The 27,365-nt window shown below is 37.9% G+C and overlaps 1 protein-coding gene across 6 annotated transcripts in view; it reads left to right on the top strand.

Annotated features, from left to right (window-relative positions):
• The window catches only part of MRTFB (myocardin related transcription factor B), a 93,692-nt gene that overhangs the window by 7,355 nt on the left and 58,972 nt on the right, over window positions 1-27,365 (top strand). For 2 of the 6 annotated variants that reach the window (XM_081887949.1, XM_081887951.1), the window contains exons 2-3: window positions 4,464-4,525; window positions 22,722-22,888. In XM_081887949.1, the coding sequence (XP_081744075.1) occupies window positions 4,464-4,525; window positions 22,722-22,888 (229 nt within the window). Of the gene's footprint in view, window positions 1-2,344; window positions 2,370-4,463; window positions 4,526-20,114; window positions 20,139-22,721; window positions 22,889-27,365 lie in introns of those variants that run through there. The other 4 variants (XM_081887953.1, XM_081887952.1, XM_081887950.1 and 1 more) reach the window with 3 other exon arrangements.

Below are 27,365 nucleotides of genomic sequence, written 5' to 3'. Positions count from 1 at the left end.
AGTCTCCTCTTTTCAAGACTGAACATACTCAACTCCCTCATAAGGTTTGGCTTCCAGACCCTTGGTTGCCTTCCTCTGCACATGTTCCAGCTTGTCAATATCCTCCTTAAATTGTGGCATCCAGAGCTGGGCACAGTACTCCAGGTGTGGTCTAACCAAAGCAGAATAGAGCAGTACTAGGACTTTCCTTGATCTGGACACTGTACTTCTTCTATACTGTACTTTTACATCTTCTCCACACAGAGTACCTACTGCTTGCTTGTTCTTCCTCTTGTTTTGAACATAGCTGAAAAAAACCTTTTACTGTATTATTGTTTTTAATCTCTCATGCAAGCCTGAGCTCGTTATGCCTGACCTTCTCACTGCCACTGCTGGCTACTTCATGATTTCAGCTTTCTTCCATTTCTTATACAGGCCCTTCTTACATCTCAGCTCATTTGTAAATTCCTTATGCAGCTATAGTGGTTTCTTCAGGTGCCTCCCACTTTTCTTTCTTGTTGGAATTATCTGCATTTGTGCTTTCAATATTTCACCTTTAAGAAACCCCCTTCTCTTTGAGTATTTCTGACCATGGGATCTCATCCAGTAGTTCCTTAAACTGAATTGAACATTGAGTTTCCAGTGTGAGAACAACTTATGTCCCATTCCCTTCTCAACTCCCAGATTTCTGTACAGTGGTACCTCGGGTTACATATGCTTCAGGTTACATACGCTTCAGGTTGCAGACTCCGCTAACCCAGAAATATTACCTTGGGTTAAGAACTTTGCTTCAGGATGAGAACAGAAATCGTGCAGTGGCGGCACAGTGGCAGCAGGAGGCCCCATTAGCTAAAGTGGTGCTTCAGGTTAAAAACAGTTTCAGGTTAAGAACAGACCTCCAGAACGAATTAAGTTCTTAACCCGAGGTAACACTGTATTCTGTAAAAGAGGCAGCTGGATTGTTCCAGTGGATGTATTTGTCACTTTTGAATTGAGGAAGAGAGCCAAAGAGGACGTCCTCTGGCTCGCTCCTCGGTTTAAACTGTCCCGGTCATGCCCCCCCCCCCCGGCCAGTGGATTGGCTGACTGGGCTCTGACATGGCCGGGATCCCCCAGGCAACAGGGGACAAAGTCCCCCGCCTCCGGTGGGGAGTGGGTGGCCACATGGTCCACTGCAACTCCTCCACACTGGGAAGTGGAGCGAATTTGTCACTTTTGAATTTCTGTAACCTTAGCCTTTTTGTACACAACGTGAAAATCGTTTTTGGTTACCTTTGAGTCTGGGAGCCTGAAGATCTTAAGCTGTGCTACTTGTTGAACTTAATTACATAATCATTAGCCTCTCCTTTTCCTGGTACTAATCTTTTAAAATTTCCTGTAAGTGTTGAAGTAGTGAAGACACCAATTATAGAAAATTTCTCTTTATCTGTCACCTTCCATATGGAAAAGTATCTACCATAGCTTTCTCCTGACATAATAGGTACCCCCACCTGTGTGTAGGCATTTTTTTCATCATGTAGCACAACCATACACACCTGAAGTCCATAACTAGGTTTGTTGGCTCAACTGATGTTTGTCAGTTTTATCAAAGTACATATCAGACTGTAGCAGAGGCCTTTTTTTCAACTGATCAGGACTATTACCCCTATTGTGTCTTGCATACAGTATATTTGTTAATGCAATCTTATTATTTGCCTATTTTGTAACAACCTTAACTCTTACTTACATACTTTTTATTAATTTCACTGGGACTGCTCTTTGTAAAGCTTAGTTGAATACCACCCTACGTAAGGATAACATTTTTTCTTTATGCTGCTTGCGGATCCTCATATGATTTGCAAACTGACTGAGTGTGTTTCTCACTCAGGTTTTCAAATTATTTAAGGAGTTGTTGAACTGCAGTGGAGCCAAGACATACCTTTGTGGGATACAACTTTTTTTGTAATTAATGTTTGCCTTTTGGGATATGTCATATGTGGTTAATCACATACTGTGATTATGCTTGGAAGGTGCTTGCTCTACAATCAAAACAGTTGAAAAGGCTACCTTTACATTTGTACCTTCAATATTTCACCTTTAGGAACTCCCTTAACTCTGAGTATTTCTGAATATTTTCGAAATTCAGCTGATCATGAAAATTTGTATTTTTGTTTTACAATATTAAATATGTTCCATCCTGAAACTACTTATGCACGAGGGATGTGTTTTTCTTAGCAGTCATATTACAGCATCATTGTGAACAATTGTGGATATATTCTTTATTATTTATGTAAAGGATAAATATATTCCCTTCCCATTGCTTTTTTTCAGAGCAAAACATTTCCTAACTCTTATTTGAATACAGTTGGTATTTTGAAAAGCATTGCTGTAACACAGTTCTATGCTTCATGGTATGCTTTTTAAATGCTTGTATTTTAATTGAGATTTATTTGGTGCCTCTTTGATTCTATATATTTTGGCTAATATGGAGAAGCAAGTATAATTTATGTTGGGAATATGCTCCAACACCAGGAGCAAACATGACTAAAACTTGGGTGCTCAGTCTCCTAGGACCTCTAGTAATGATTGTAATCATTTTTGTTTTGTAACAAAAGTGAGAATTGGAGTTTCCTTTTAAGCTAGGAGTTGATCCTGATCTATGTGGCCTTAAGTGTATAAGTGATATGGGATGTGCCATCCTTATTCTTCTTATCTTGGAACCCCTGCACACAAGGAGGCAGTTCTATCTGCCTGGTTGGGGCATCCAGTGTATTGTATAATGTCTCAGTACTACCTTGCTGGAGGCACCTTTGCTCATTAGGCATAGAATACACCCTTCTCTCTCCTACCTGAGCTTCTAAGGTAGAAAGAAGATAAAGAGAGCTTAGAGTCAATATGGTAAAATAAGATGGGAACCTTTGCATTCTTACTACAGTGCAGCCATTGAATGACTGGAATAGTTATATGTGCAGTAATCAGTGAGGTAATATTTACATAACCGAGTGTATGGTTACATAAACATTGTGAACAAGAGTTATAACATAGGAGTGATCTTATAACAGTCATTTGCGTATATGAGACTTAAAAGTACATAAAAATTTAAGATGAGCAATTCTTTATACACAATAGTTGGTGCACTGTATATTTGGACAAAGATTAAGACAAACTAAATAATAGTACAGCAGTCACTAGAAACTAACCAGCAATTATCCTCAGATGACCCCATCTTAATTCTATATATTAAACTGCTTTTAAACCTAAGTTTACATCCAGTATACGTTCTGTATATTAAAGGAGATGTTTGACAAAAAGCAGCCCCTGGGAAGGGGGGAGAGAAGTTGTCTTCTCTGCATTATTTAAAAAAGAAATGGTACATGTTCTTATTCATTCCTGCCTTATGTGTATTTTTCTGCAAAACTAAAGATCATTATGTAGAGTTTTCTGAAATTACCATTTGGGGAAATATTTCTAATTGAAATATAAACTGGTGATGAAAAGAAGAGAAAATGTTGGGTTTTCTCTTCTAAACCTCTCATTAGAAGTGTGTGAATTTAAATTATGAATTCTTGCTATGGTTCTGATAGCAAAGTCTCGATGCATAAGTGTTTGTATAATGGAGAACTTTAATATCTTTTAGATTGAATTCTAAATAGGAACAGCATAGCTGGCTCAGAACTTAAGTAGCTATAATACTAAACCAAAAAATACCTCAATTCCCAAATGCCATATATAACCAACCTAGAAATAGCAAAACAGCAAAGGGCCTTCACTTTGGCCGAGATCAGGCCTTCCCCTCAGCTATCCAGGAAGGCCCTTTTAGGAAGGTACGAGGAGGGGAAATGCAGATGTGTCAGGTTCATCCTGCAAATTCTGCACCAATTCTCTGCACAGACAGAGCAATGCTATCCCTCCTTGCTACTTCAAGATGCAAACTAAGATGTAACATACTCAGCTGCCAGGTTTTGCACTGCTATGATGGACATTCACCGAATAATGGTTTGGGTCATGTACCAGACCTAAACTCAAGACCCGTGCCCTCTCTTGCACCCTTCTTCTATAGTTACTTTTGCAACTTCTTGCTCTTAACTCTCTAGCTGATTTTAAGTCTCCCTCATGCATCCCCCCTTCTTTGAGTCACTCATTTTACGCGTTTTATTTCCTAAATTACTGTGTGTTCCTATTTTAACCTATGCTGGTCTTTGGCCGTAATAAAGATGATGGTACTATTCTATTCCGTACAGTTAATGGAATATCATTTTCTAATTCTTTAGCTGGGTGATAAATGTTACATTGTGCAAATCTTGTACTTGAGTACTATGTTAAGTTAATCAGGGTCCCTTTAAATTAGTTTTATCTTCTCCATGTATTTAGTGGAAACAGGAAAACTGGACCTGCTCCAGCCACACAAGGCAGTTTCCTGAATCAGGAACTAAGATTATTTGTATATATAAATAAATGTTAAGAGGAAATTTTAGATTCTTTTTTTGTGATCTTTCATTTTCCAGATTCACATTGAATGTATTGAAACAGACTGTAAGGGACACGATTTTAAGTGGTTAGTGGTGAGGTAAGTAAGTTTACATATCAGCATGTATTAGTCCTCTCAAAACATACTGTAGCTGAAATTTACCAGCTTTCTACAGGGTACTCAAAGCTCTTTCAGCCGCAGCAAGTTCATCTTGTTCACAGCTATTGACAACACTATTTTCATTGTTTGCTTATATATTCTTCAGTAGAATCTAAAACTAGTTCATGGGTAACAGTTCCTCATTTTTTTGCTAGATTTCTCCCAATTTTCACTTGGCAAAAATAATTGCTATCTCACATGATTGGCTTTAGATTCCTGTGTGAGGGAATGGGTCTTCTACTCACACAGCGAGAGTGGTTGTATATCAACCCACATCTTCCACATCTACAATCCCCGTGTCTGCTGGAAACTCTGCCAAGGAAGGGGGAACACTACAGAGCAATCTTTTGGGCAGTGGAGGAAAATGGGTGGGGAGTATAGCTGGGGGGTGGGATGGGATTGGCATGCCCCTATGCATTTCAGTCATATGGCAAGGTCTTTCAGATCCAAGCTAATCTATCTATTCCAATAATTTCCTAGTTACGCTTTCGAATTTAATAATAGTTTCATACTTCCTTGACAGTTTTTCCTGTGCAAATATTTTACTCATTTTAAGAAATGCCATTCTGCTCATTTAGGCATTTTTTCAATGAATTTCTCAATCATGGATTCTAATCCTATCTCATTTTGTGAAAACAAATTTGTATTTATCAGTATTTTTAAAGATCCATGTTAAAGTTTTTTACTGTGTTGTACTTTCATATTACTCATATTCTTGAAAATACATCTTTTGAAGGAGCTGAAGAATTAGAAAATGAAATATTACTCCTTTGGAATTAAAACACATTTATGTCCAGAGAATTATGAAACTGATTCCATTATCCCAATGGGGCTCTGAATGTATTTTTAATCATGCAGTAGGTTCCCCTTACCCCCCACTCGTCCACATGACAAACCGGTTGTGAAACTGAAGGGAGTTTCACAACAATTTGTGATATGCTAGTCATCAAAGAAAGTCACACATTATTATGCACTGTAGCAAAAAATGGACACAAACTTCTCTAATTGCAAGAATAGCAATATTTGTGCACGGTGTTTACCCACCTGCAGTTTGAATTTTGGTTGAAGTCCTAAGTAACTCATGCATTCAGTAGGATGTTGCAGATTATGCATCAGAGTAAGCACGTTACAGGGCCAGATTAATAATATGGAATGAATCAACTTTCAATCTCTGCATATGTTGCATTTGTAGAATAGTGGCTGCTGAAATGGAGCGAAGTGTGGTGTTGCTTATGTTGCAACTTTGTTTCAGCTTATTTAAAACTACTACCACTGTGAAAGAGCAACTTGACACAAATAGTCTTCTGTAGGGCAAGGAGGCCTCCTCATGGCCAGTGGTCAGGGATGATGGGAGTTGCTGTCCAGCAGCATCTGGAAGACCACAGGTTAGCTATCCCTGCTGTAGGGAGTGGTTCCTATGTCACTTTTTCAGTCGCACTGAAGACAAAATGAATTAATTGATCCTTACTGCCTTTTGTCTGTAAACAAAGAAAATCTATCTAAAAAGATGCTGTAGTTAATACTCTGACTTAAAATATTCTTAGGAATAAGTTCTACTCAAATCACTTGCTTTGTAATAAGTGTTTTTAAGATCCAAGGTCCTAATGTATTAAATGAATGTAAAGAAAAATGTGTGTGTGTGTGTTTTAAATTTCATACCATCATTTATTTATTTTTTGAGAGGATAATATGTACAAGAGATCCTACACTTTGTAATTCTAACTGCATTGTGATTTACTGTTCTTATGGGGCAGATATTCCATCAACTCAATAACGATCAACAATGTTTTCAGTTTATCGCACTAAGTTTTGGATAGTCAGTTAAATCTTGTCCTTGCATCATGCACTGTTAGTCATGAAATATAAGTGGATCTGTCAAATAAGTTTTTATTAATTAGAGCTTGATTCTTGTTGGCCCCAGGGACTAAACTCTTCTTCCTCCCACTCAGAATGAATTAGAGATGTGAAGTGATGGTCTGATACCAGTAATAGGCTTAGTATTTGCATAAAGGTTATTCTTTGAATCTTAAAAAGTTGTTTTTTAAAAAATAGAGAATGCTTGTAAGAGTAAATAAAGTAGGTTTGCCACAAACATAAAATGTTTTTAGGCTTTAAAATCTGTTTTTATAGTGGAATGATCTAAATACAGGCAACATCTGTTTATTTGCATTAAAATATAATTTAAAAGTATGCGTTCATTTTGTGATATTGGCTAAGTAGGCTTGGTGGGAAGAGCCTCTCATCAGATCGGTAGCTGTCCAAATATTGTATCTACATCAAACATGTATCAACATTACCATTTTCAAAGGAAATGGTGGGAAATTGGGCTTACAGGAAGTACATCCACCCGTCCGGCTGATTTAATAACTTTGTTGTTGTTATTTCTCTTTCTTGACAAGTAGGTGCTTTTTGTTTTCGCACTTTCAGGCAGCAAACTGCATCACACATAGAAAGCACTTTAAGACTGCAGCCTTAAATGGGTTATTATGCACCTTAACCTGGAAGTAAATCCCACTCAATGGTTTTTAATTTTGAGTAGAGATGTATAGGATTGCACTGTTCACGTATTTGCACTTCACTTTTCTAAATCTTCCATCTCTGAAAAAAGTTAGGTTGTACTTGTGCAAGTGCTTCTTCCTTTCTCCTTCCTCTCAACCAGCCGGAGCACTATAGCTTTCAGAAACCCAAGAGATAGCCCAAAATAGCATATTAGTTGTGCAATATAATTTAAACTCTTCTAAAACCTCTAATAATGTGCCTCACAGTTGCAAAATCTGTTAAGGTTTTGTTATATTATAATAAAATATTTTATGTAGCAGCCGTAACACAGTATCTTTACTAGGACCGAAAAGATTTGCTGATCCTAATAAAAATATTATGCCTTTGGATTCCCTCCTGCCCCCTCTAATAGCCCAACATGTCTATCAGCAATACTACCGTATTGCCTCGAGTCTAATGTGCTATTGAATCTAATGCGCACCTCAATTTTCAGAACCTTGAAACAAAAAAAAAGTATTTGCTGGTGAATGTAAATGTGCCATTGAATTTAATTCACACCTTAATTTTTGCAACGTAATTTGGCTAAAAACGTTGAGCATTAGATTTGAGTAAATATGGTATTTTAACATTTACCGTAGGTCCTGCAGCATAGCTGCACAGAGCCCTTGGGGAATGAACAACATATTCAATAAAACATACACAATGAAACAGAATAAATATAAACTATTAATAATCGTTGCATTAGAAAACCACTCTACAAATGGACGGCAGAACAAAATATAAACACTTGACTGGTAGATTTGATTCAAGTTTCCTCATTAATCAGTAAGGCCTGAAACAGAGTAGTTTTCTTTTAAAAGACTGGTGAAAACCTAGTTGACCTAGTGTGAGTCTTTCAGGAAAAAAATGCTGCTGCATTTAAAGGACATGTTCCTTGTTATCCTCAATCTAGCCTATGACAAAGATCATAGGTGTATGGATATGGGGCTCATACTGAAATGATGCTCTCTAAAAATGCCAAAGCCATTAGAGCTTTATGGTTGAGCTTTAAAGAACTTTGAATTATGTTTGGGAACCATTGTAGATCTCTTGGTACAAGTTTTATGTGCTCTCAGTAACTCCTGATAATGAGGCTGTTGCATCTTGAACCAATTGAGGATTCTGAACAGTCTCCAGATGCAGCTGCTGCCCCACATAGAACATATTGTAGTAATCTAGTCTTAAGGTTATCAGGCATGTAGCCAGGTCACCATTTTTCAGGAGTGCTTGCTGCTGACGTACCAGCTTCAGCTGGTCAAGTGCTATGCTTACTGTGACCTGTTGAGGTTCCAGAACACAGGTTCCAGAAACATTCCCAAACTGCACACTTGCTCTTTCCTTGAAACTGCTAACCATTCAAATTAGGGAACCCTCAGCTCTCAGATAAGATCATTGATGAATATTTCAATCTTAAGACTAAGCTACTGTTTATTCACCCTTACCCAATCCTGTCATTTACCCCAGGCACCTGTTTATAGCTTTCACCGTGTTATATGATGTTCTCTTGCTCTAAGCATCAAGCGAATTTATGCTAGCAAGTTCATGTAAATATCTCAAAACAAAGGGGACAAATTGGAATCTTACAGCACCCAATGAAATGCAGTATTAAGCCCCCAGCCCCCTGTTCTGAGGCCAACCTAAGATGCAGGAGAAGAATAATCACAAAGCAGTGCTTCCAATCACATAATGTGACCCAGAAGGAGGTTCAGGAGATATATCATACTTCCTTGTGCATCTCTTGGCAAAGGTAATCAAAGTGGTTTCAGTCCTAAAGCCTAATAATGTGGATCAATATAATCAGTAATACTCAGAAGTCTCAAAATCTGTGTTGTCAATCCTCACATTTCCTAGCATATTAGAAATTGGCAGGTAATTGAGATCCATGTGGGTCATTCTGCCCCCTCCTCCCTAAAAGGTCTTACAGTTGCCTTCAAAGGGGCAAAATACAATTTTCTACAGAAGAGAGACAAATCTGGTCAGCCTACTCTGACCAATCTGGCCAGCCTTTCCTGACTCAGTCAGGATGGGCAAGAGTAGTGTGTACACATGGCTGGATTTGCTTTTTAAAGAACTCTGTATCCTCAGGTATCAACAACTGAAGCTCATTGAAGCAAAATTGATAATTTGAGACTGTTGACATGTCTTACATAGCTAAGTTCTGAGGATTGCCCATTCCCTACAAACACACACAAACACACACACAGCCGCCCAAGTACTGTATGTCACAGTACTTCACTGGAGCTTCAATTTGATCAGAATGTAAGCCAAGTTGTAATAGGCCTCTTACTATCTGAAAATGTTTCTTTGGATAGAATGATTAAGAGAAACAAGGGCTTCAAGTGGATACCAGCCCATTCTTCTTTGTATTTGTCCCAATTCCATTCTGCTTTATGTTCTCAATTTTCTGGAATATCAGGAAGAGTTATAGATTCAAGGACATGGGAGAAGACTCATCAGAGCTATCGTATAAATTGCCTGAGTCAACCCCCTGTTCCAGAGGCCAGCTGGAGCTTTGACAGCTAATGAGATTGACTGGTAACATTTTGGTAATTCCTTGTATCCATCACCTTTAAGGGATGGAAATCTTCAATGACCCATCACTCCTTCCAGAGACTAAAGTTATGATATTCTCAATTGCCAAAGCAGTATTCCCTACCATCTGGGTACCATCACACTGATTGGAATAAAACATGTAATCCAGAGAATCATCTGCAACATGCATTGTGACAGTTAAACATGGAGACAGACATAAGTTGGCAGCATGAACTCAGGAGGTCACAAAAGGGATCTTGAAATTGTCCAACACTGATAGGCTTGAGGACCTCAACACCAATTCTGATAACAAATCAATCAGCCTGTTTCTCAGTAGTCAGTCCAGTAACAGAATCCCTGGTTCCCAGGCCTGGCACCGGGCATAATTGCCAGGTTGGTTCCCTTATAAAGTTCCTGTTTGAATGGTGGCCAAAGTGATGTTGTAGAGCAGTAACTGTAGGCTCAGTTAGCTCCACTCCTTGAATTCTCCAGAGTTGGAAGAAAAGCCAGAAGCAGGGATAGTCCTTAATGCTCTAATCCCACTTATTCTTTTCCTCACCTGCTCAGGCTTCACTCAAAAGCCCTACCATCCTGTCCTCCATACATTTCTAATAGAGACATGCTCCACCTTAACAAATAGCATTGTACATTGCTATAACCTGCCCATCAACCTTGTGGTGGAGGGCAGTTAAAAAATTAATAGTACTTAATAGTGCAAATTAATACTACAAATCAATAGTACTTAAGTTAAAATATTTTCCTTGTTAGCAGGGACAAAGAAAAACAAACTTCACTCCATAACCATAGCATTCTTCTCCAGCTGTCTCCTAGAGAAAACAGTTTCCTTGCGCCTTCGTTCACAAAGTACCCACCACTATATTATCTCCCCCAATCTCTCTGTTTCCTTCCTTTATCCACAATTTTTTCAAGATGGAAGTCAAAATGCCATACATGGGTTTCCAGAACAGTCTTCCAGACCCACTTAGTTTCAGCAAGGCGGTTGCATAATGTGCCTTCAAACTTTGACCTTCATGTCATGCTTGCTCCCTCCAGGACAATTGCTCTTGGGATCACTGCTTAAGGCACTGGCTGAGTCTTTTGTTATCCTGGAGTGTGCTGGAGTAAATACCTTCCTTTCCAAGTGTGAGAGACATAAACTACTAAAAAGTGCTTCAAATAGTTGAATATTGCAGATTGCAACACAACAACAATATTCAGATGCTATGAATCTTGATCTAAAGTGTGTTTGTATTTATGCACTTCCCTGCCAAAATGAATGTGGAATTAATTTTCAGGTTATTAATGTTTGGACATCTGACAAGCCACTTCTCAAAGTGTTTTAAAATTAGGTTAACTCTGGGCATAGTGCCAGTAGGAATGTGAGAGAGGGGCCTCTAGTTATGCTACCCCGTAAGGTTTGATTAAATTGTGAAACCCAAACAAATCGTAAGAAAGACAAAGGCTGCATTCTGCACAACTTTAAAAATTCTTTAAGCAGTGATTTCATAAAACAAGTACATTTTTATAGGTATCTTTAGCAAGTCACGCTGCATTTTCTGTAATGTTCTAATATTAGAAATATGCCGCGAAATTAATAATATAGTTCATGTTTAAACTGTATTGATATATTTAAAAAATCAATAGCTCCAAAGTAACTTTAAAAATGTCAACCTTCTCTCTGCATGTTGAATAAAGTGTTCCACTCAGTGCACTTAATATTTCAAATAAAAGGTGTTGAAGCTCCCAGCCTGCCTGGAAGTTCCAGTATCTTGCTCAGAAATCTTTTATGCTAATCCTAGATGTGTGGCTCCAGGCTGAAATTTCTCAGTGGTGAGAGGAAACATGGCCTCCACTTTAACAGAGATGTTATTACTGCACATGTTTCAAACCTGAGTGCTGGCATTAAAAATAAAATAAAAAGTTCTGAAACTGATGTCTTGTGCCAAATCTAGGCATGATGCCCACAGTTTTGTCCTCTGTGCTGCTTGTAGTTTTCTGAGCTGTGGACTCCAGACCTAATATGAGTCTTGTCACAGTTCATGCTGTGGCATGTCTTAGAGCTTGATCCTATGCATGTTTTTGGCTGCAGTTCTAAACACATTTTCCAGCGAGTAAGTTCCACTGAGTACTGTGCAATGTATATCTGAGTAAACATGTGTAAGATTCTCTTGTTAGCTCCCTATTTACCGTTTATTTAGCTTGCAAGGATTATTTGCATCCCAAGTCAAAGTGAAGATTTATGCTGTGGGGGAGCCTACATTAATGGTGATTTTATTTTAGTAGCAATGAGGTAATCAAATATGCTGTTCTTAGAAACTTGAAATTTGTCTGCATTCATGGAGACTTTTTGCTGGTAAATCTGCATCTGTGTAAGTTAACAGGAAATAAGTCCTATTGAGCTTGGGGTGATTTACTTCTGAGAAAACACATTGGGCTATGAAAGGATAATAATAAGTGGATACTCATTACATATTTATTTTAAAGGGCTCTGAGGCACTCAAGGCAGATCACAACTAATCTGTGAGCAATGAAAGTTTGATCAAAGCCAGAACAAAAACTACTGCAATCAAAAAAGGCTGGGCAGCAGATAATGCCAACCAAAAGTCTTAGTTTGAGTAGAAACTAAATTAATATGAGAAAACTGTGATGCAGTCAAAATATTACTCTTGGGGATGAAATCTGTGTATGGAAGTGTACTTATATATAGCATCTAAATATGAACATGCCCTCTGCATTTTGGATAAATGCATACTTTGAATTGGATATTAACAGTTACTTGCATTAATTACCACACAAATTCCAAAACACTTTGGTTCCTGTCTGAAGATAGATGCTCACAGTAAGTGGCCTATGACAGCAGATGTGAATATATGTTTGCCATCCATCTTGTAATACTGTTGTAATACACCAACTATGCAGCTGGGTAGTGTCTGTGAGGTTATCATTGGACAATTCTCATCCTATTTTGAATCCCAACAATGGATTCCATGCACAGAAGCCCTGTTCCACACACAAGAAAAGAAGCATAGGAAATACATTATAGCAGCTCAGGCCTTGCATGAAATGCTATGGAAGGATAGTCTGATTGCCATGCAATATAATTCACACACATCTCTGTTCACTCATTGTAATACATTAAAAACCCTTCTGTGAAACTGTAGGTAGATAAGCAAATTTTGAAAATAAATGTTAATATATAGCTATCCTTTCCCCACCTCCTTTAAAATGCTTGAGAGAGATCTGCAGTTGTTGTCAAGGCTCTGTTGTTACCATAGATGCAGTTCTGAAATAAATAGAGCTGCTTAGTTCTTTATGGAGAATCACAAATATTGCATTAGTGGCACAGCTCTTCAAAAAAGTTAGGACCCAACAGGAATCTAAAGAACCATAAGCCACTGTTCTCAGCCGGATGACACTGCTTTATTTTGTTCTTTATTGTCACTTTTATATGTATTTCCACTTTTAACTTCACACATTTGAAAGGTGCCTAGAAGAATATGCCTTCTCTTCTTTCTCCACTGCCTCCCATTTTAAAAAATACAATATTTACATGGTGCTCCAGATTGCTGACCAAGTTTCTTCAAATTATTCAGTGGGCCACAAAATATTTATTGTATTTCTGTCCTAAAATTTCCAATGGACATCTGTCAAAGAGATAAATAGGTTCATGCTCAATTAGCTTCACAAATGCTATAGTATTAGGCATTCTCAGTCACCAACTCCACCTCAACATGTAATCTTTTGTTTTAAGGTGTCAGATCACTTTTGGCCTAGTTTTTTTTTAAACAAGATGAGAATGAGTGAACTAACACACCAAAATAAATAACACGATGGTAGAAAAAAACAAAGAAGGAACTTAATAGGTTTTACCCAACTAACTTACTCAGGGTAAACCTATTGAAATCAATATATCAGTAAGTTAATCATGTATTTAATATTTTGGTATATTTTGATGCAAAAATAAATTTTGGTTCTCAATGATACTCAGTATTGTGTGTGTGTGTATCCTATGGTCAAAACAACAATAAACTGTACAATACAACCTATGCTTGATAGGACTAATATGGGATACAACTCAACTTTTATAAGTACTTGTACCCAGTTTATTTTTTTTAAGATACGTTCAACAAATTCCAGGAACTTGAAAGTTACCGTATCTGGTCTCCAGTGCTGTAGCAGGGTCCTTCATACTTGCATAATACAGTGTGTCACAAGCAAGAAAGCAGAAAAGGTTAGGTCTTGTATCAATAGACTGAAGGCGTTCATCTCTACATAGTTCCATCCTTATTCCAGACATCATGATATATCAGTATATTGCGATGTTGAAAACCCGATATTGCTCAGCCCTAGTGATGAGGCATCTTTCCATTGTTAGAATGTGAGTATTTAAGCAGTCAGGGCTCTTCACAAGATCCATTTGTTTATCTGGGTATGAGGTTTCATTTTGCTGGGATATGCATTCATCCCTGAAAAGCAGAGTGTCATCTCTAAGGTGAAGTTAAACCTAGTATGCACCTCCATCAAAGGTGTTGTAATAATCACATGCTGCCATTGCTTTATTTTATGTCATTTTATAGTCAACCCTTCCTTGAAAATGCTAAAGTGTACATTATTCTCTTCCACTCTCCCATCTCTCTCTCTCCCCCCCCCCCCATTTCAGTTGCTCTGTGAGAGAGGGACTGACCCAAGTTACCTAGTGATCTTCCTTTTGGAGTAGGAATATGAACTTGGGCCTCTCTGGTCTTATTATCATATACTGTACTTGTCTGACGTCCACATCTCTAGCTAGTAGTAGAGTCTTTAATTTGATTTTTAAATATCTGTTTAGGGGTCCAGATGGTGCAAAATGTGAATTTATGTTAAATCAACTGAAAAGTAAACATTTTCATTGAACCAAATGCAACCTTTCCTTGTCCCTTCTTAAAGAGGTTGGCAATGGCATATAGAAATGTAGTTAAGTGTGAGCTTACCAGCTAAGAAGGATTTTATAATGGATGGTTTTGGTTCCTGGGATTCAAAATTTAATGAATTTAGGCATAATACTCAGCCATGTGCTTATGCAGTTAGGGATTTTGGGTTTTGCTTTTAATAGAATATTAATCTCAAAATAGAAGATGTAGTGAACCTGATGTGATAGTGTGAATTCTGGGAGTTTCAGTGAAACAAATGTATGAGCAGCATTACTATTAAAGATTCATAGGTGTTCTCAAGACTTAGGTTATAAGCTGAAGGTAGTATCCAAAGAAAATAGCTGTGCAAATATTTATAAAGTCCTCTTTCTGTGTTTTTAAAGCAGGTATGGAGAAGCATGTTTCTCTCTGTACATCATCCTTCTTTAAGGCATTTGAGGAAGAGATTCAATATGCATATTAAACTGAAGTCTAATTATTAACTGAATTGCTGTTTTTGAGTAGCGCATGCAAGTGTTGCAATTAAGTGATACAATTAGCTTCCATGGAAGCAGATTCTTAGGTGTTACCTTGGTTGCAAACTATTCTGCCTGAAATGGATATTGTGTTATTTGTTACAGAACTACTTTAAATTCCCCCTGTTGATCTCTTAACAACTGATCAAGCTTCAATATACAGTGGCACCTCGGGTAAAGTACTTAATTCGTTCCAGAGGTCCATTCTTAACCTGAAACTGTTCTTAACCTGAAGCACCATTTTAGCTAATGGGGCCTCCTGCTGCCGCCGCGCTGCCAGAACACAATTTTTGTTCTCATCCTGAAGCAAAGTTCTTAACCAGAAGCACTATTTCTGGGTTAGCAGAGTCTGTAACCTGAAGCGTATGTAACCTGAAGTGTATGTAACCCGAGGTACCACTGTACCATACTTTTCTGTGTATAAGATGAGGTTTTTTTACTCTAAAATAATGTTTGAAAATGGGGGTCGTCTTATGCACTGATAGTGCATTGGGGGGATGGGTGATTGGTTACAGCCACGAGCAGGAGCTTGTCAGCGGCGATTTGGTGTGTGATTGGTTGCTGCTGCAAGGGCTGCTTTGGATTGGCTGCTGCGGTAATTGTCTGATTGGTGATTGGTTGCTGTGGAAAGGGCTGTTTTGGATTGGCTGCTGCTGCAGCAAATGGGTGTGTGATTGGTGAGCGGGCACACCTGTTGGATTCTGAGATGTGAGCGATGGTATGCGTTTTCATTCTGGTTAGTGTTTTTTGGCATCCCCCCCAAAAAAGCTTAACATCCCTGGGCAATCCCCCCAAAAAAGCTCAAGAACTCTGGGCCATCTCCCTCCATTTTCTTAAATTTGAGCCCCCCAAAATAGGGGTCATCTTATACAGGATGTGTGTGTTATACACAGAAAAATACGGTATATTATCCTGCATTGATTGTTGTTGTTGTTGTTGCTACTGCTGGAAACTGATTTCTTTTCCAGATAAATGCCTGTTTTGCTTTGTCTCCAAACACAGAAAATTGTGCTACTGTATTTACACTATTAGAATAAATGTAATTCACAGAGGTTCATGTACAGGAGAGATGTTCTCAAAAAGCAGCTGGAAAAGTGTCCTGTTGTACACATAGGAAACAAACATGAATTTCCTTCCTCTGTAGTTTAATTCTAATGTTTTCCTTGCTTTGTTTGAATCAAGGGCCTGCTGGATGTGAATAAACAGAGCAGCACCTGCAAATTTGTCATAAATGGAAATAGCTTGATAGCTAAGCATAACAATGAAATCATAAAGAAATTTATTAAAAGCTCAGTAAACATCTATCAGCATTAAGAAAATACATGAAAATACTGTAAAGGAGAGGAAATACTGCATAAGAGTTTATGACCATTTCATGTGGGGATTCCATTCCCAGCCCCCACATGAATTGGCAGGACACATATGAACACACCCTACCCTGTTATGCCTCATTATGCCCTTTTAGTGATGTGTTTTGTGACCCTTTCTGTCAATTCCAGGTCCAGTGTTGTACATGTTTCTTTCAGACGTGCATTAATCAGTCATTGCCTGTATTGCTTTTAGAAATCAGTGATGAATGGCAGTATCGCCACCTAAAATATATTTTGGTGTCTCTTTATGAACTGTCAGCGTTGAAGGCCTCAGTATCTCCTATAGTGTTGGAGAAAATAGTTGGATTTTGCAGAAAGCTAAATCCATAATAGTAGTTTATAAGTGTTTATTGCAGTGTTGTAAATTGGATATTCATGATCTTGGATATGAATGGAATATGGAGTTAGTGTTTCAATTCATTTCGAATCCAGTGTCCACTAATGCTTGTACATGGAATAGCAAAGCGTAGATGTCATGATGTCTGAACTGGACCATTGTTGTCCACTTTCTCTTTCTTGCTGTACATTTTGCCTAAGATATGTAAAGGTCTTTGGAAGTACTGAGTGCAAAACATCCCCAGCCTGGTGCTTTCCAGGTGATTCCCATCACCCCTGACCCTTGACTATGTTGGCTAGTACTGATGGGAGTTGTAATCAAAAACATATGGAGGGTACCAGGTTTGGGAAGGCTGCTCTAAAGGCTAACTACAATGAAACAGCCTGGTAACTTTTTGTATGTGACTTTTCCCTAAGCAAAAACTATGCAAGCAAACTTTTGTGAACTGTACCCATCAGTTTCACTAGTTTGTTAAGATTTCAGTATTGGAATTTGACAGTTGGAAACTTCCTGTATCTTTTTGGCAGATGCTTGGGCACCAGAAGATTATGTGTAGTGGAATATTGGTGGTCATTAGTGTGTAGATTTGGAGTGTCAAGTAATGGGTGAATGAACACGTTGTGCTGTTAAAAGTGATAGGCCTGGCAGCAGATATTATTTGTATTGTTGTTTTTCACCTTCTTTGCCACATAATTCATATGTATTATTAGACTTTTCTTCTGATAGTGAATTAGGGCAGAAAAACCTCAGGTATCTAGGACTTAAATGCCTAAAGATCTGCTTCTGGTGTCTAGGCATTTAAAATATTAAATCAGTTCTGTGTAAGGTTGGCACTTTTAAAACTTTGGTGCTGGCTTCAGTCAAAGCTGGTGTTTCCCTGTTTGTAAAATGCCCTCCCTAGTGAGATGTGTCTGTCCCCATCATTATAAACTTTCAAGAGGCATTTGGAAACACGCCTGTGTATTACCCGGGCATTTTGGTGACTGAAGAAAACTGTTCCTGGGAACTATGAGATCACTTCATGAAATAATGTTGTTAACTGTAACTGCTTTTAGAATGCTTTTAACTGTAGCTGCTTTTTAAATGCTTTAACTATAATTGTTTTTAGGATAATTTTAATTGTTTTAGTATATTTTCATTTTTAAATTATGGGTGTGTTTGCCACCCTGGGCTCCTTTGGGAGGAAGGGTGAGATATAAATGCAATAAATAAATATGAGAACCTGGATAAAAACATAGTGCTATATTTTCTTGTGCTTTCTAGTGCTATCTATGACAGTTCAAAACTTGCCGCATATAATTTTGAATGCTTGTTTTCCTTGGAATATCCTCAGTTGGAGGCAGCAATGCTTCCAAATACCAGTTTCTGGAAACCACAGGAGGAGAAAGTGCTCTTGTGCTCATGTTTCCCACAGGCATCGGGTTGATGGGATGCTGTGAGAATGGGATGCTGGGCTAGATGGGCCATTGGTCTGATCCAGCAGCCTATTCTTATATTTTTACATTCTTACATTCCATGTTGAAGGATATGTTTTGGAATTTATGGTAAAGCCATTGATCACTTCCTTGGCCTTCCTATTTTTCACATGCCCTTTGTAACGGTTGTCAAAGAGAGCAAGAATTATTTTGCCTAATTTTGCCTTAGTTCATAAGATTTGTTTTCTTCCAATCAATGCTCTTTTTATATTGCATATAACCATAGCAATAAGACTTGAGAGTAACTGGAGCAACTGTTGCTAGGTACTATGACTCTGTTTCCTAGTTTATATTAGAATTCATAAGTAACCCTTTATGAATAAAATAAGAAATATAATAGAAAAGGCAAATAAAGCCTAACTTCATTTATATGCAGATAATTTGACATTTCAGTCAGAAGAAATTTGGATTTCCAAAATGTATCTTAGCAAGTGATTAATTTTTGGCATTTTAAACTGTCCTAATTTATTGTTTCCCTGCAGTTTAATTTCAAATGGAGGCAAAGGTACAGCAAAGCTGTTGGTACACTTCTAATTTCATGTACATTTATTAACATGTCTCATTGATTTTAGTGGAATTTAGTTCCATATGAGCATATGCAGTTAAATTTTATCTTATTGATGGAAATGGTGCTGAAGTCACTAAGCAATTTACATTTGTGTAAGAATTTTAATAGGAATTCTGCTCTGAAAAGATTCTCCTAATGATGTATCTATTTCAATGAACATGTGGGAGTTTGGGGAATGTGTAATGTCATAAAATGGGAGCAGGGTTATGACAAGCTATGCTTTCTAAAAGCTAATTATTAAGCAGTTAGCAGCTACATATGATTGTAAATTTGATTAAACCCAAAGCCACTTCTCTTTTTCTATACATGTAAATATAGTTAACCTTAGAGATGCACTTGACTGTTTATAATGTACAAAGAAGCACATTTTCTGGAACATAGGCATGGAAATCTCCAAAATCTGCTTTCCCGCTGCCAAAAAATAGCATATAAATTAAGGAAACATGAATTAATGTGCTTTAGCAACCCTACCCCTCAGTTCTTTAACCTGGTAGTCTAGGCTCCCTATGAATTTTCTTTATTTGAAATTGTATATTATAGAATTAGCTGTGCTTTACACACTTTTACACTAAGCTTTCCCAGCCTTCTAGATCCTTTGAACTCCCAACAGTGCCACCTAGCATGGCCAATGGTCAGGAATGATGTGAATTGTAGTCCAAAACAAATAGAGGGCAGGAAGTTGAAGGAAGGCTGCTCTACATTTCTGCTCTCTCCCCATCTGGCAAAACTAGTGGTTGGGATCCCAAACATGTGGTTAGTCCTAGAGGTTTTAACCACTAGGAATTTCATATCTGCCACCAGAACCTAATCTCTTTCACAGCTAAATGATGCTCTTGACTCCTAATGTGTATGTGGCTTTGTTTAGTTGAATTATTATAGCAATAATAATAATAATAATAATAATAATAATAATAATAATTGTAATATAAAGCATGACCTAGCAAGTGCTATACACTTTACTTTCCGATTTATTTCAGTGGAATAGTTAAACATGTGCTTAAGCAGAGAACATTAAAGCACAGATAGTAGTGGCACTGAGACAGAAGAAAATGTGTTTCTTCTATAATAAAAAACATTAACTGGAAGATCTCTGCATCTGACCCACCAGGAAGTGGCCCCTGTACCACTCTGGTATCCTATGAATCAAACATCAAATGTTACTTCTGGGGATAAATTGTGGGACTTGAGACTCACCATGGGTGAGGAGATGGTTGAAAGCATGTATACCACACATTTTTTTTTAAAGTTTACTGTTGAGAAGGCAGCGCTTCAAATGAAAAGCCTTCCAATCTGTAAAGGCTTTTAAAGGTAATCACCTGCACTTTGAACTGGGTCTGAAAACAAATTGGTAGCTAGTGCAGTTGTTTCAAGAGGGAAGTTACATGCTCCAAGTAAGCATCTCCATTTAATAGCCTGGCTGTGGGAGTATGGGAGGTGATAGTGGAGTGGCTTGATAGCCAGCAAGATGAACACATAATTTTCTAGCTCCTGGTTTTATCTGCTAATAAATCAGCTTATCAGACCTGATGCTTGAACTGAAAGAAATGCATTAAAACATGGACAATGAAACTAAGATCTCAGCAACAGTTAGATTTGAGTTTAAAGTCCCACATTCCCATCTGAAATAGATTGGAATTGCTAAGAACTTAGGGAGACAAAACTGAATATTACATGGCAAAGAGCTACCTGAAGCTGTAAAAAAGTGCCAAACTTGTGGGGAAAGGGCCAGGCGACGGAGAGTATAGATTGTAAAATTAAAATGGGGAATTATTCAGGCTTGGACTAAGAGCTAACATAGGGAATGCTGTTAGAAATCAAATGGTCTGTGAGAAATAAAGGGGAAACGCAATGCACTTTTTACTCCAGGGCATCAGTTACAGTTGTCCTGATGTGAAATTGAAAGAACATGACATTAAGAGAGAGGTCTCCTGGAGTGGACTACTTGCATAATTTCCATACCCTTGCAAATGGTGGTGGTTAGCAACAATAAATCCAAATCTCACTAGGTAATGGGGGTGACTCAGTGCCCACCCCTTGTAACCATTCTCAGCCCACTTAGTGGCAAACAGTGTTGACACATCCTAATGAATCTTCCCGAGTTAAAGAATGGCCACTACACAAATTTTTCGCTGCTTATATAGTGGTATTTCTTGTCAAATCAAGGCCACAGTAGTATATATGAATTTTACTGGCACTCATTAATGACCTTGGCTAGGACAGAAAGAACATTTGACTGTGGAATAGAAGGCAAGCAAGGCTGGATAATAAAAAAGGCTTCAAGAGGAGAGATGAGTCATAGACATACAAAGATAAAAGCTTTGCAAATGATACACCCACAGAATCTTATCATAAGCAACATTTTACTTTAGCTCCTATTAATGGGAGTTTTGAGAAATTATGTAAGAACTTTAAAGGGCTCACTCTTAACTTGATGGGAGGTTATGAAAGAGAATATGTAGCCAGAATATTCCACTTGGGAATTAGAAAGCTTTTTTTTTTTTAATATGCTGTTAATATTAGTAGCTCCTTACTTTAGCTGGACATCTGTTAAGAGTTGTATGGAAATCAAGGGTTGTATTGAGACAGTTTGTAAAACAAACCCCACTATTTGATTATTATTTTTGCCTTTGTGTGTGTCTATTAAAAAGACAAGAAATGTATATATTTGCTCATGCTTTAATAACCACAGATTTGTATAACGGCATTATAATATTGGTGGTTTTATTTTCAATCCCTTTGCTATGGATCCCTAGTGTGGAGTTTACTCTTTCATAGCAGTAGTATTTTGCACTGACATTTTCATCAAGGCATCCACCAGCAGTAGCCAAGTGTCCCTTTTCTGTTCAGTCATTCGCAATCATCTGTATACATAATTAACATTAGTTCTTATGGGCTTGCCTTGGAGAAAGGTATTTAAAGTTACCATCGGCTTCCTTTGGCACTTTAAAAAAATTACTCAGGTTAGGGTTCTAGATTCAGGTAGGTAGCCATGTTGGTCTGATGCAGTCATATATATATATGTCCAGTAGCACCTTAGAGACTAACTAAGTTTGTTCTTGGTATAAGCTTTCGTGTGCATGCACACTTCTTCAGATTCAGATTGTGGTGTCTGTGAAAAACGGTACTCAGTTGGGCTGTTCTTAACTTGCTATGTGAATACATATTTTGTTTTATTGAGAGCCAAACTGCATGTGCAAACTGAACCTCATGACTTTTTTTAAGATTGAAAGTGGAGAAATGGTGGGGAACGGGAAGGGAGGAACTTAATATTTTACCTGATTGCAATTTCCTTGCATCAGAGCCTCCCTGTGGGGGGAAATATCCAGGGGTAAATGGGAAGTTTTGCATTTATTTCTTTTACCTTAAGCTTAGTTTCAATAGATTATGGGAACTAGGGGGCTGGGCCCAAAGGCTTCAAGATAAAAGAGGGTTTTGCAAAGGGTTTTGAAGTAGATAAAGGTAAGGTAAAGGACCCATGGATGGTTAAGTCCAGTCAAAGGTGACTATGGGGTGCTGCGCTCATCTCGCTTCAGGTAGAGGGAGCTGGCGTTTGTCCACAGACAGCGTTCTGGGTCATGTGGCCAGCATGACTAATTCGCTTCTGGTGCAACACAAACATGTTCTAGCATACTGTTTTGGGCATAGGGAGCATCAAAGGAGAATGAACAGAGTTATCTGAGGGAACAGAAGACCTTTGGAAGGAGCTATGAATGGGTAAAGATAGGTATCCATAGGAGGAGAGAGGTAAAGGGGCCATGATGATAGGAGGCTTTGAAGGTAAGAATAACTTGTGGATCTAGGTGTAGTTATTGAATATCTGCATGTGATTACTTTTGATCCATTTTGACAACTTGTTGGCATTAAACCATCCTCTGTTGTCAATATTTCCAGCTGTTTGAGCACAATGGAACACTTGGGAACAGTAGAGCCAGAAGATGATTCAGGATTATTACCACGCCTAGCACCTAGTCCACACAGTGAGGCAGTTGCTCATGAATTTCAGGAACTCTCCTTGCAACCCATCCAATGTTTGCCTCCCCTCAATGAAAGGAAGAACGGTGAGTACAAAATATGACAGATATTTGGTGTAGCTATTAAACAAAACTGAATTGTTACTTTTTTATTTAAGTGTTCTGTGATTTTACGCCCACTGAAAAAAATGAATATCTGAATGTTGTCCAATAATGTTGCAAAATATGCCATATACTCTATCATAAACATTTATACATGTTTCCCTGCTTGAAATACCAGGTATTCATCCAGTGCTTGCCTAATATATTCAGCATATCTGATGAATGCCAAGTACTTCCAAAAATATTAATATCTAGTTTTGGAGTTACCAGTTTTACATTTACTTTATTGGGCATTTATGGAACTTAGTGGTTGCTAGTTTCATCTCTTCCTTTTCTGTTTCTTTTGGCTAAGAGACAGGAGATATTAATCAGGGCATGTCTGTTCTAAAACTGAAACATGTTTCCATTTGGTGTGGTCTTCATTCTTTGCATTTGTTTAGCAAAGCTTACATTTGCATGTGGTCATCTGCTGCTTGTTCCCTGTACAGTTGTTTCCTATGTACTTGCAGCTGTGTTCTGAGGCATTTGGGTTTACCTTAAAGAGATACCTGGCTATAATTTGTGCACTCCTAACAGTTAACAATTCTACTGTCTTTTTAAATTTCTATAATAACTTAACATGGAGGCAACTGAGGACAATTTTTGGAATGGGGTTAGAAAGTAGCAAGTAAAGAGCAATCACAAATCCTACCATCTGAAGCAGAAGCAGTGTACAAGAATAACAGTACAGTTGTCAACACCACTGTTTCCCATTTACTCGTAACATTCAGATTTCAGCAATGCATTTTACGTGGGTCTTCCTCTAAAGCTTACTCATAAATGTCTGTTGGTTTGAAATACAACAGCCTGATTATTGACTGGAACTGATCAGTCAGAACATAGCTGACCAGTGTTGAAACCACCTTACTTGCTTCTGATCTGTCTAATTTAAAGTGCTGGTCTCAACCTTTAACATCTAAAGTTGTATACCTTTTGGGACCCAAGTTTTTAAAGCAAAGGAACCATTCACACAAATTTGCTCAGTTAGAAGGATTGAGTTGTATCCAATGGGACTTCCTCTTCCCTTCCCGGAAGCCCCTCCTGAAATCTGCTCCAGAGGATTCCTTCTAGACTTTGAGGGGGTAGAAGGGGAGAGAGGGCAAAGTTGTGTTGTGTGAGGGGAGCGCAGTGTTGGATGCAACCAATAGTTATCAGAGGCCCTCTGCTGTCAAAAAGTGAGGTGGATTCCTGAATATCTTCTTCAGGAATGCTCTCCTATAGGATTTGATTAGGTTCTTGCAGGAGGTTTTTTTATTGCCTGGACTTTTTAATGCTTTTAATTATTAATCTCTTTAATGTTGCTATGCTTTTTTTTTTTTGGAAGATGTTTACTTGTGATTGTTAGGTGAGGTTTTACCATTTATCACTGTTTCTTCTATTTGCTATAATTTTGAGATGGTTTTAATGGCTGGTTGAGCCATCTTGAAAATTACGTTTTGTAAGGTATGAAGCAAATTCTTTAACAATCCCTTGACAAGTTGCACCTTTTTATAGAGGGGTAAACAGAACCATGAAGAAAAGTTAACACTCTTTAATCCAGCATAGTTTTTCTCATAATGATACCTCACTGAGCTCTAACTGTATCAATTTTATGAGAAATTGGTGCTTCATTTAATCAGAAAATGTTAGAGTTGTACCCAGTGTTATTCCTACTTACAGTTGACCCATTGAAATCAATGGACCTAAGTTATGTCTATTAATTTTAATTCTGCATATGTAGAATTTCAGAATGTCAAGTTTTGTGGAAAAGGATGTCAAGTTATGTGGAAAAGAGAAGGAGATTAGAGCATGAGAGCAGATCCAAATGCACATTCCATTGGCAGTAATGCAGTGCTGGTAGGCAACATTTGTATTCCTGTCCTGCACATGGAAGCATCTTCTCTGAATCAGATCAGTTATCTTTAGCTACCCTTGTCTGTTCAAACTTAAGGCTTGCTATGCTTTTGCATAAATACTTAGCATTGGATGCACCAGCACCTAAGAGCAGCATAAATAAGGCTGTAGTCTTGAAAAGCTCTATTAAAAAGAAAGTCTGGCTGAATAGAGTGGGACTTACTTCTGAGAAAACAAGTGTAGGATCATGCTGTGCATGTATCTAATTTTCTTGGCTTTGGCTCTTCAGCATAAGGAAGGTAGCACAGTGGGTTTGTACAAGAAATGCTTCCAAGTTGATTCACAACTTGAAAATGAGTGCTTAGATTTTATAGCATCTTATTGGTGAATTATTATGAACAGACTGGATTTCTTCCAGGACTTCCAGCACACTTTTCAACCTAGAATTTGGACAGGTATTTATTGTAGTTTCATTTGCAGCCTGAAACAAATTATTCAACCTCTGCGTGTTGTGACTTGATTCTGCAGCTCATATTAAGAGTAAACTTTTTCTGAAAGAAGACACCTTCAGAAAGTTGGCGAGTGTGACTATGTGCAGTGCTTTATTTCATTTGATCATATGCGAGTCAAACTGGTAGTTTCTTGCTTTTTATTTTTTAAAAAAGGTTGATTTGTACATTCAGTACTCAGTTCTTTAATCTTCATTTTCCTATTTCGTTGTGGATCTGTTCTGACAAGAACTCTCCTTGTGCCTTAACAGTACTATGGTAACAACTGGCAGGAATCCACTGCTATTGTCTCATGGAGGTGATGGGCATTCTCACTGCAGTTTTGATACTTGAGGATGTTTTTTGAGGGGTAAGATAATGGACAGTCAGGTTTGATATTAACTCTGAAGGAAGATATTGATGGTTTGCTTTTTAAACATAGGAGAATAAGAACATTTAATTCTCAGGGCATATGGTATGATGAGGTGCCTGTTGAAGGGGAGGGGGAGAAAACTGGAGCGGTTGAAAAGGGAATTAACCTGCTAAAGCTGTAATAGGTTTATTGGATTGGGTGGAGGGAATAAGATTTTCTGAGAAATTTGTTATGAGATTTTTTTGCAGGGGGAAATCTCCCCCACTTTGTTTGTTTTGTTTCTTTTTTAAAATGAATTCATCACACTTTTAAATAGTCGTGAGTACAGTCAGACAAAAAAAATACTCTGTTGCTGTTTTACCAGTACATCTGGAGTTTAAAAATAACATCGTACATCATGTCTAATAGAGTTCAGTGGGTCATGGGTACAACCATGAACAACTTTTTTGATTCCGTCATAAAAACACGTATAAGGGGTTCGTCTGTCTTCTCAGCTTGGGATCAAATGTGGACTAGGAGACTGCAGGAAATTATCTGTCCTCTGAACTGTTTGTTGTACACAGCAAGTAGATAAGATCAACACTCCAAAAATGTAACACCTTTAAACACATTCATCAAAAGGCTTTTGGTACCTATCTTGGATTTTGATTCTTGAAGGTCCTTTTCCCTAAGTTTAGGACTGGCAACTTAAATCCAATGTTAGAGATACTTTGTATAGCCTACAGATTTTCTTCAAAGTCCTGTAAATCCATATTTCCTTTTTGAAAACATTTTTTTTAACTCAAGTTAACAGGTTAAGACACAATTTCATCCTGGCAGAGACTCTAAATGGGAAAAATATATATGATCCTGAATGACTTCCATATATCATGTTGGGCAAGCCTGTCATACGATTCCTTAAAGTTTTGGCTCATTTCTTTCAGCCCTTATGTGTTCCTGTTACATGTCATCTTAAGGTTGAAAGGAGTGACACCTCCAGCTCCCCAATTCCACAATAATGAAATTGTACTCTTGAGTTTGGTTTCAACGTGGTCAGTGTTTTACATATGCTAGCGTTTGGGAAGTGTGCAGGAAGGCAGCTTTTTGTTGGTTTGGAGATTGTACATGAGTTTCTTTATTTAGTATTTAAAGCCAAACAAGTATTGTTGCCCAAAGTGAACATGAAGCCTTTTTAGTTCTTCGTAGTAAAGAAAGCCAATGACCAGTACTCAATAACCATTTTTTGAAAAAATGAAGAACCCATGGCCTTGCAGATATTGTTGGATTGTAATCCTATCATGCATGATAATTTGCAATGTTAGCTAGTGCTGGTAGGAGTTGAAGTCCAAGCGCGTTTTGAGGGCCACAGTTTCTTCATCCCAGTATTATTGCTTAAAGAGGCGTATGTAGTCTACATGGGTTTATTACACTAGACAGCTGTGCACAGACTTGTGGGTTTCTGAATGTAGCCCTGACAGAACATTGGTTCTCTCTAATTTAAGGATCAATTAAATACTACACTGATTCAGATTTACTGGTTACACAGCATGATCCAGGGTTGTCTCCTGTAACTTCAGTGGATTTTTTTAAGAATTCCTTTTCACAACTCTGTCTACCCTATCCTAACAGCTCAGTGCCTGATGTTTTGAAAAAGACTTGAGTAGGGCCGGGGGGGGGGGAATAATGTGATGTGTGAAATAATTTTGACCCTTGGTGAGAATGTACATGTTATCTAAGGGATGGCATCTCT

Source organism: Podarcis melisellensis (genome assembly GCF_964234715.1).
Source record: "Podarcis melisellensis genome assembly, chromosome: 14".
Taxonomy (NCBI): domain Eukaryota; kingdom Metazoa; phylum Chordata; class Lepidosauria; order Squamata; family Lacertidae; genus Podarcis; species Podarcis melisellensis.
The sequence above is the reverse complement of the archived record's forward strand: the minus strand, read 5'-3'. Positions and strand labels throughout refer to the sequence as shown.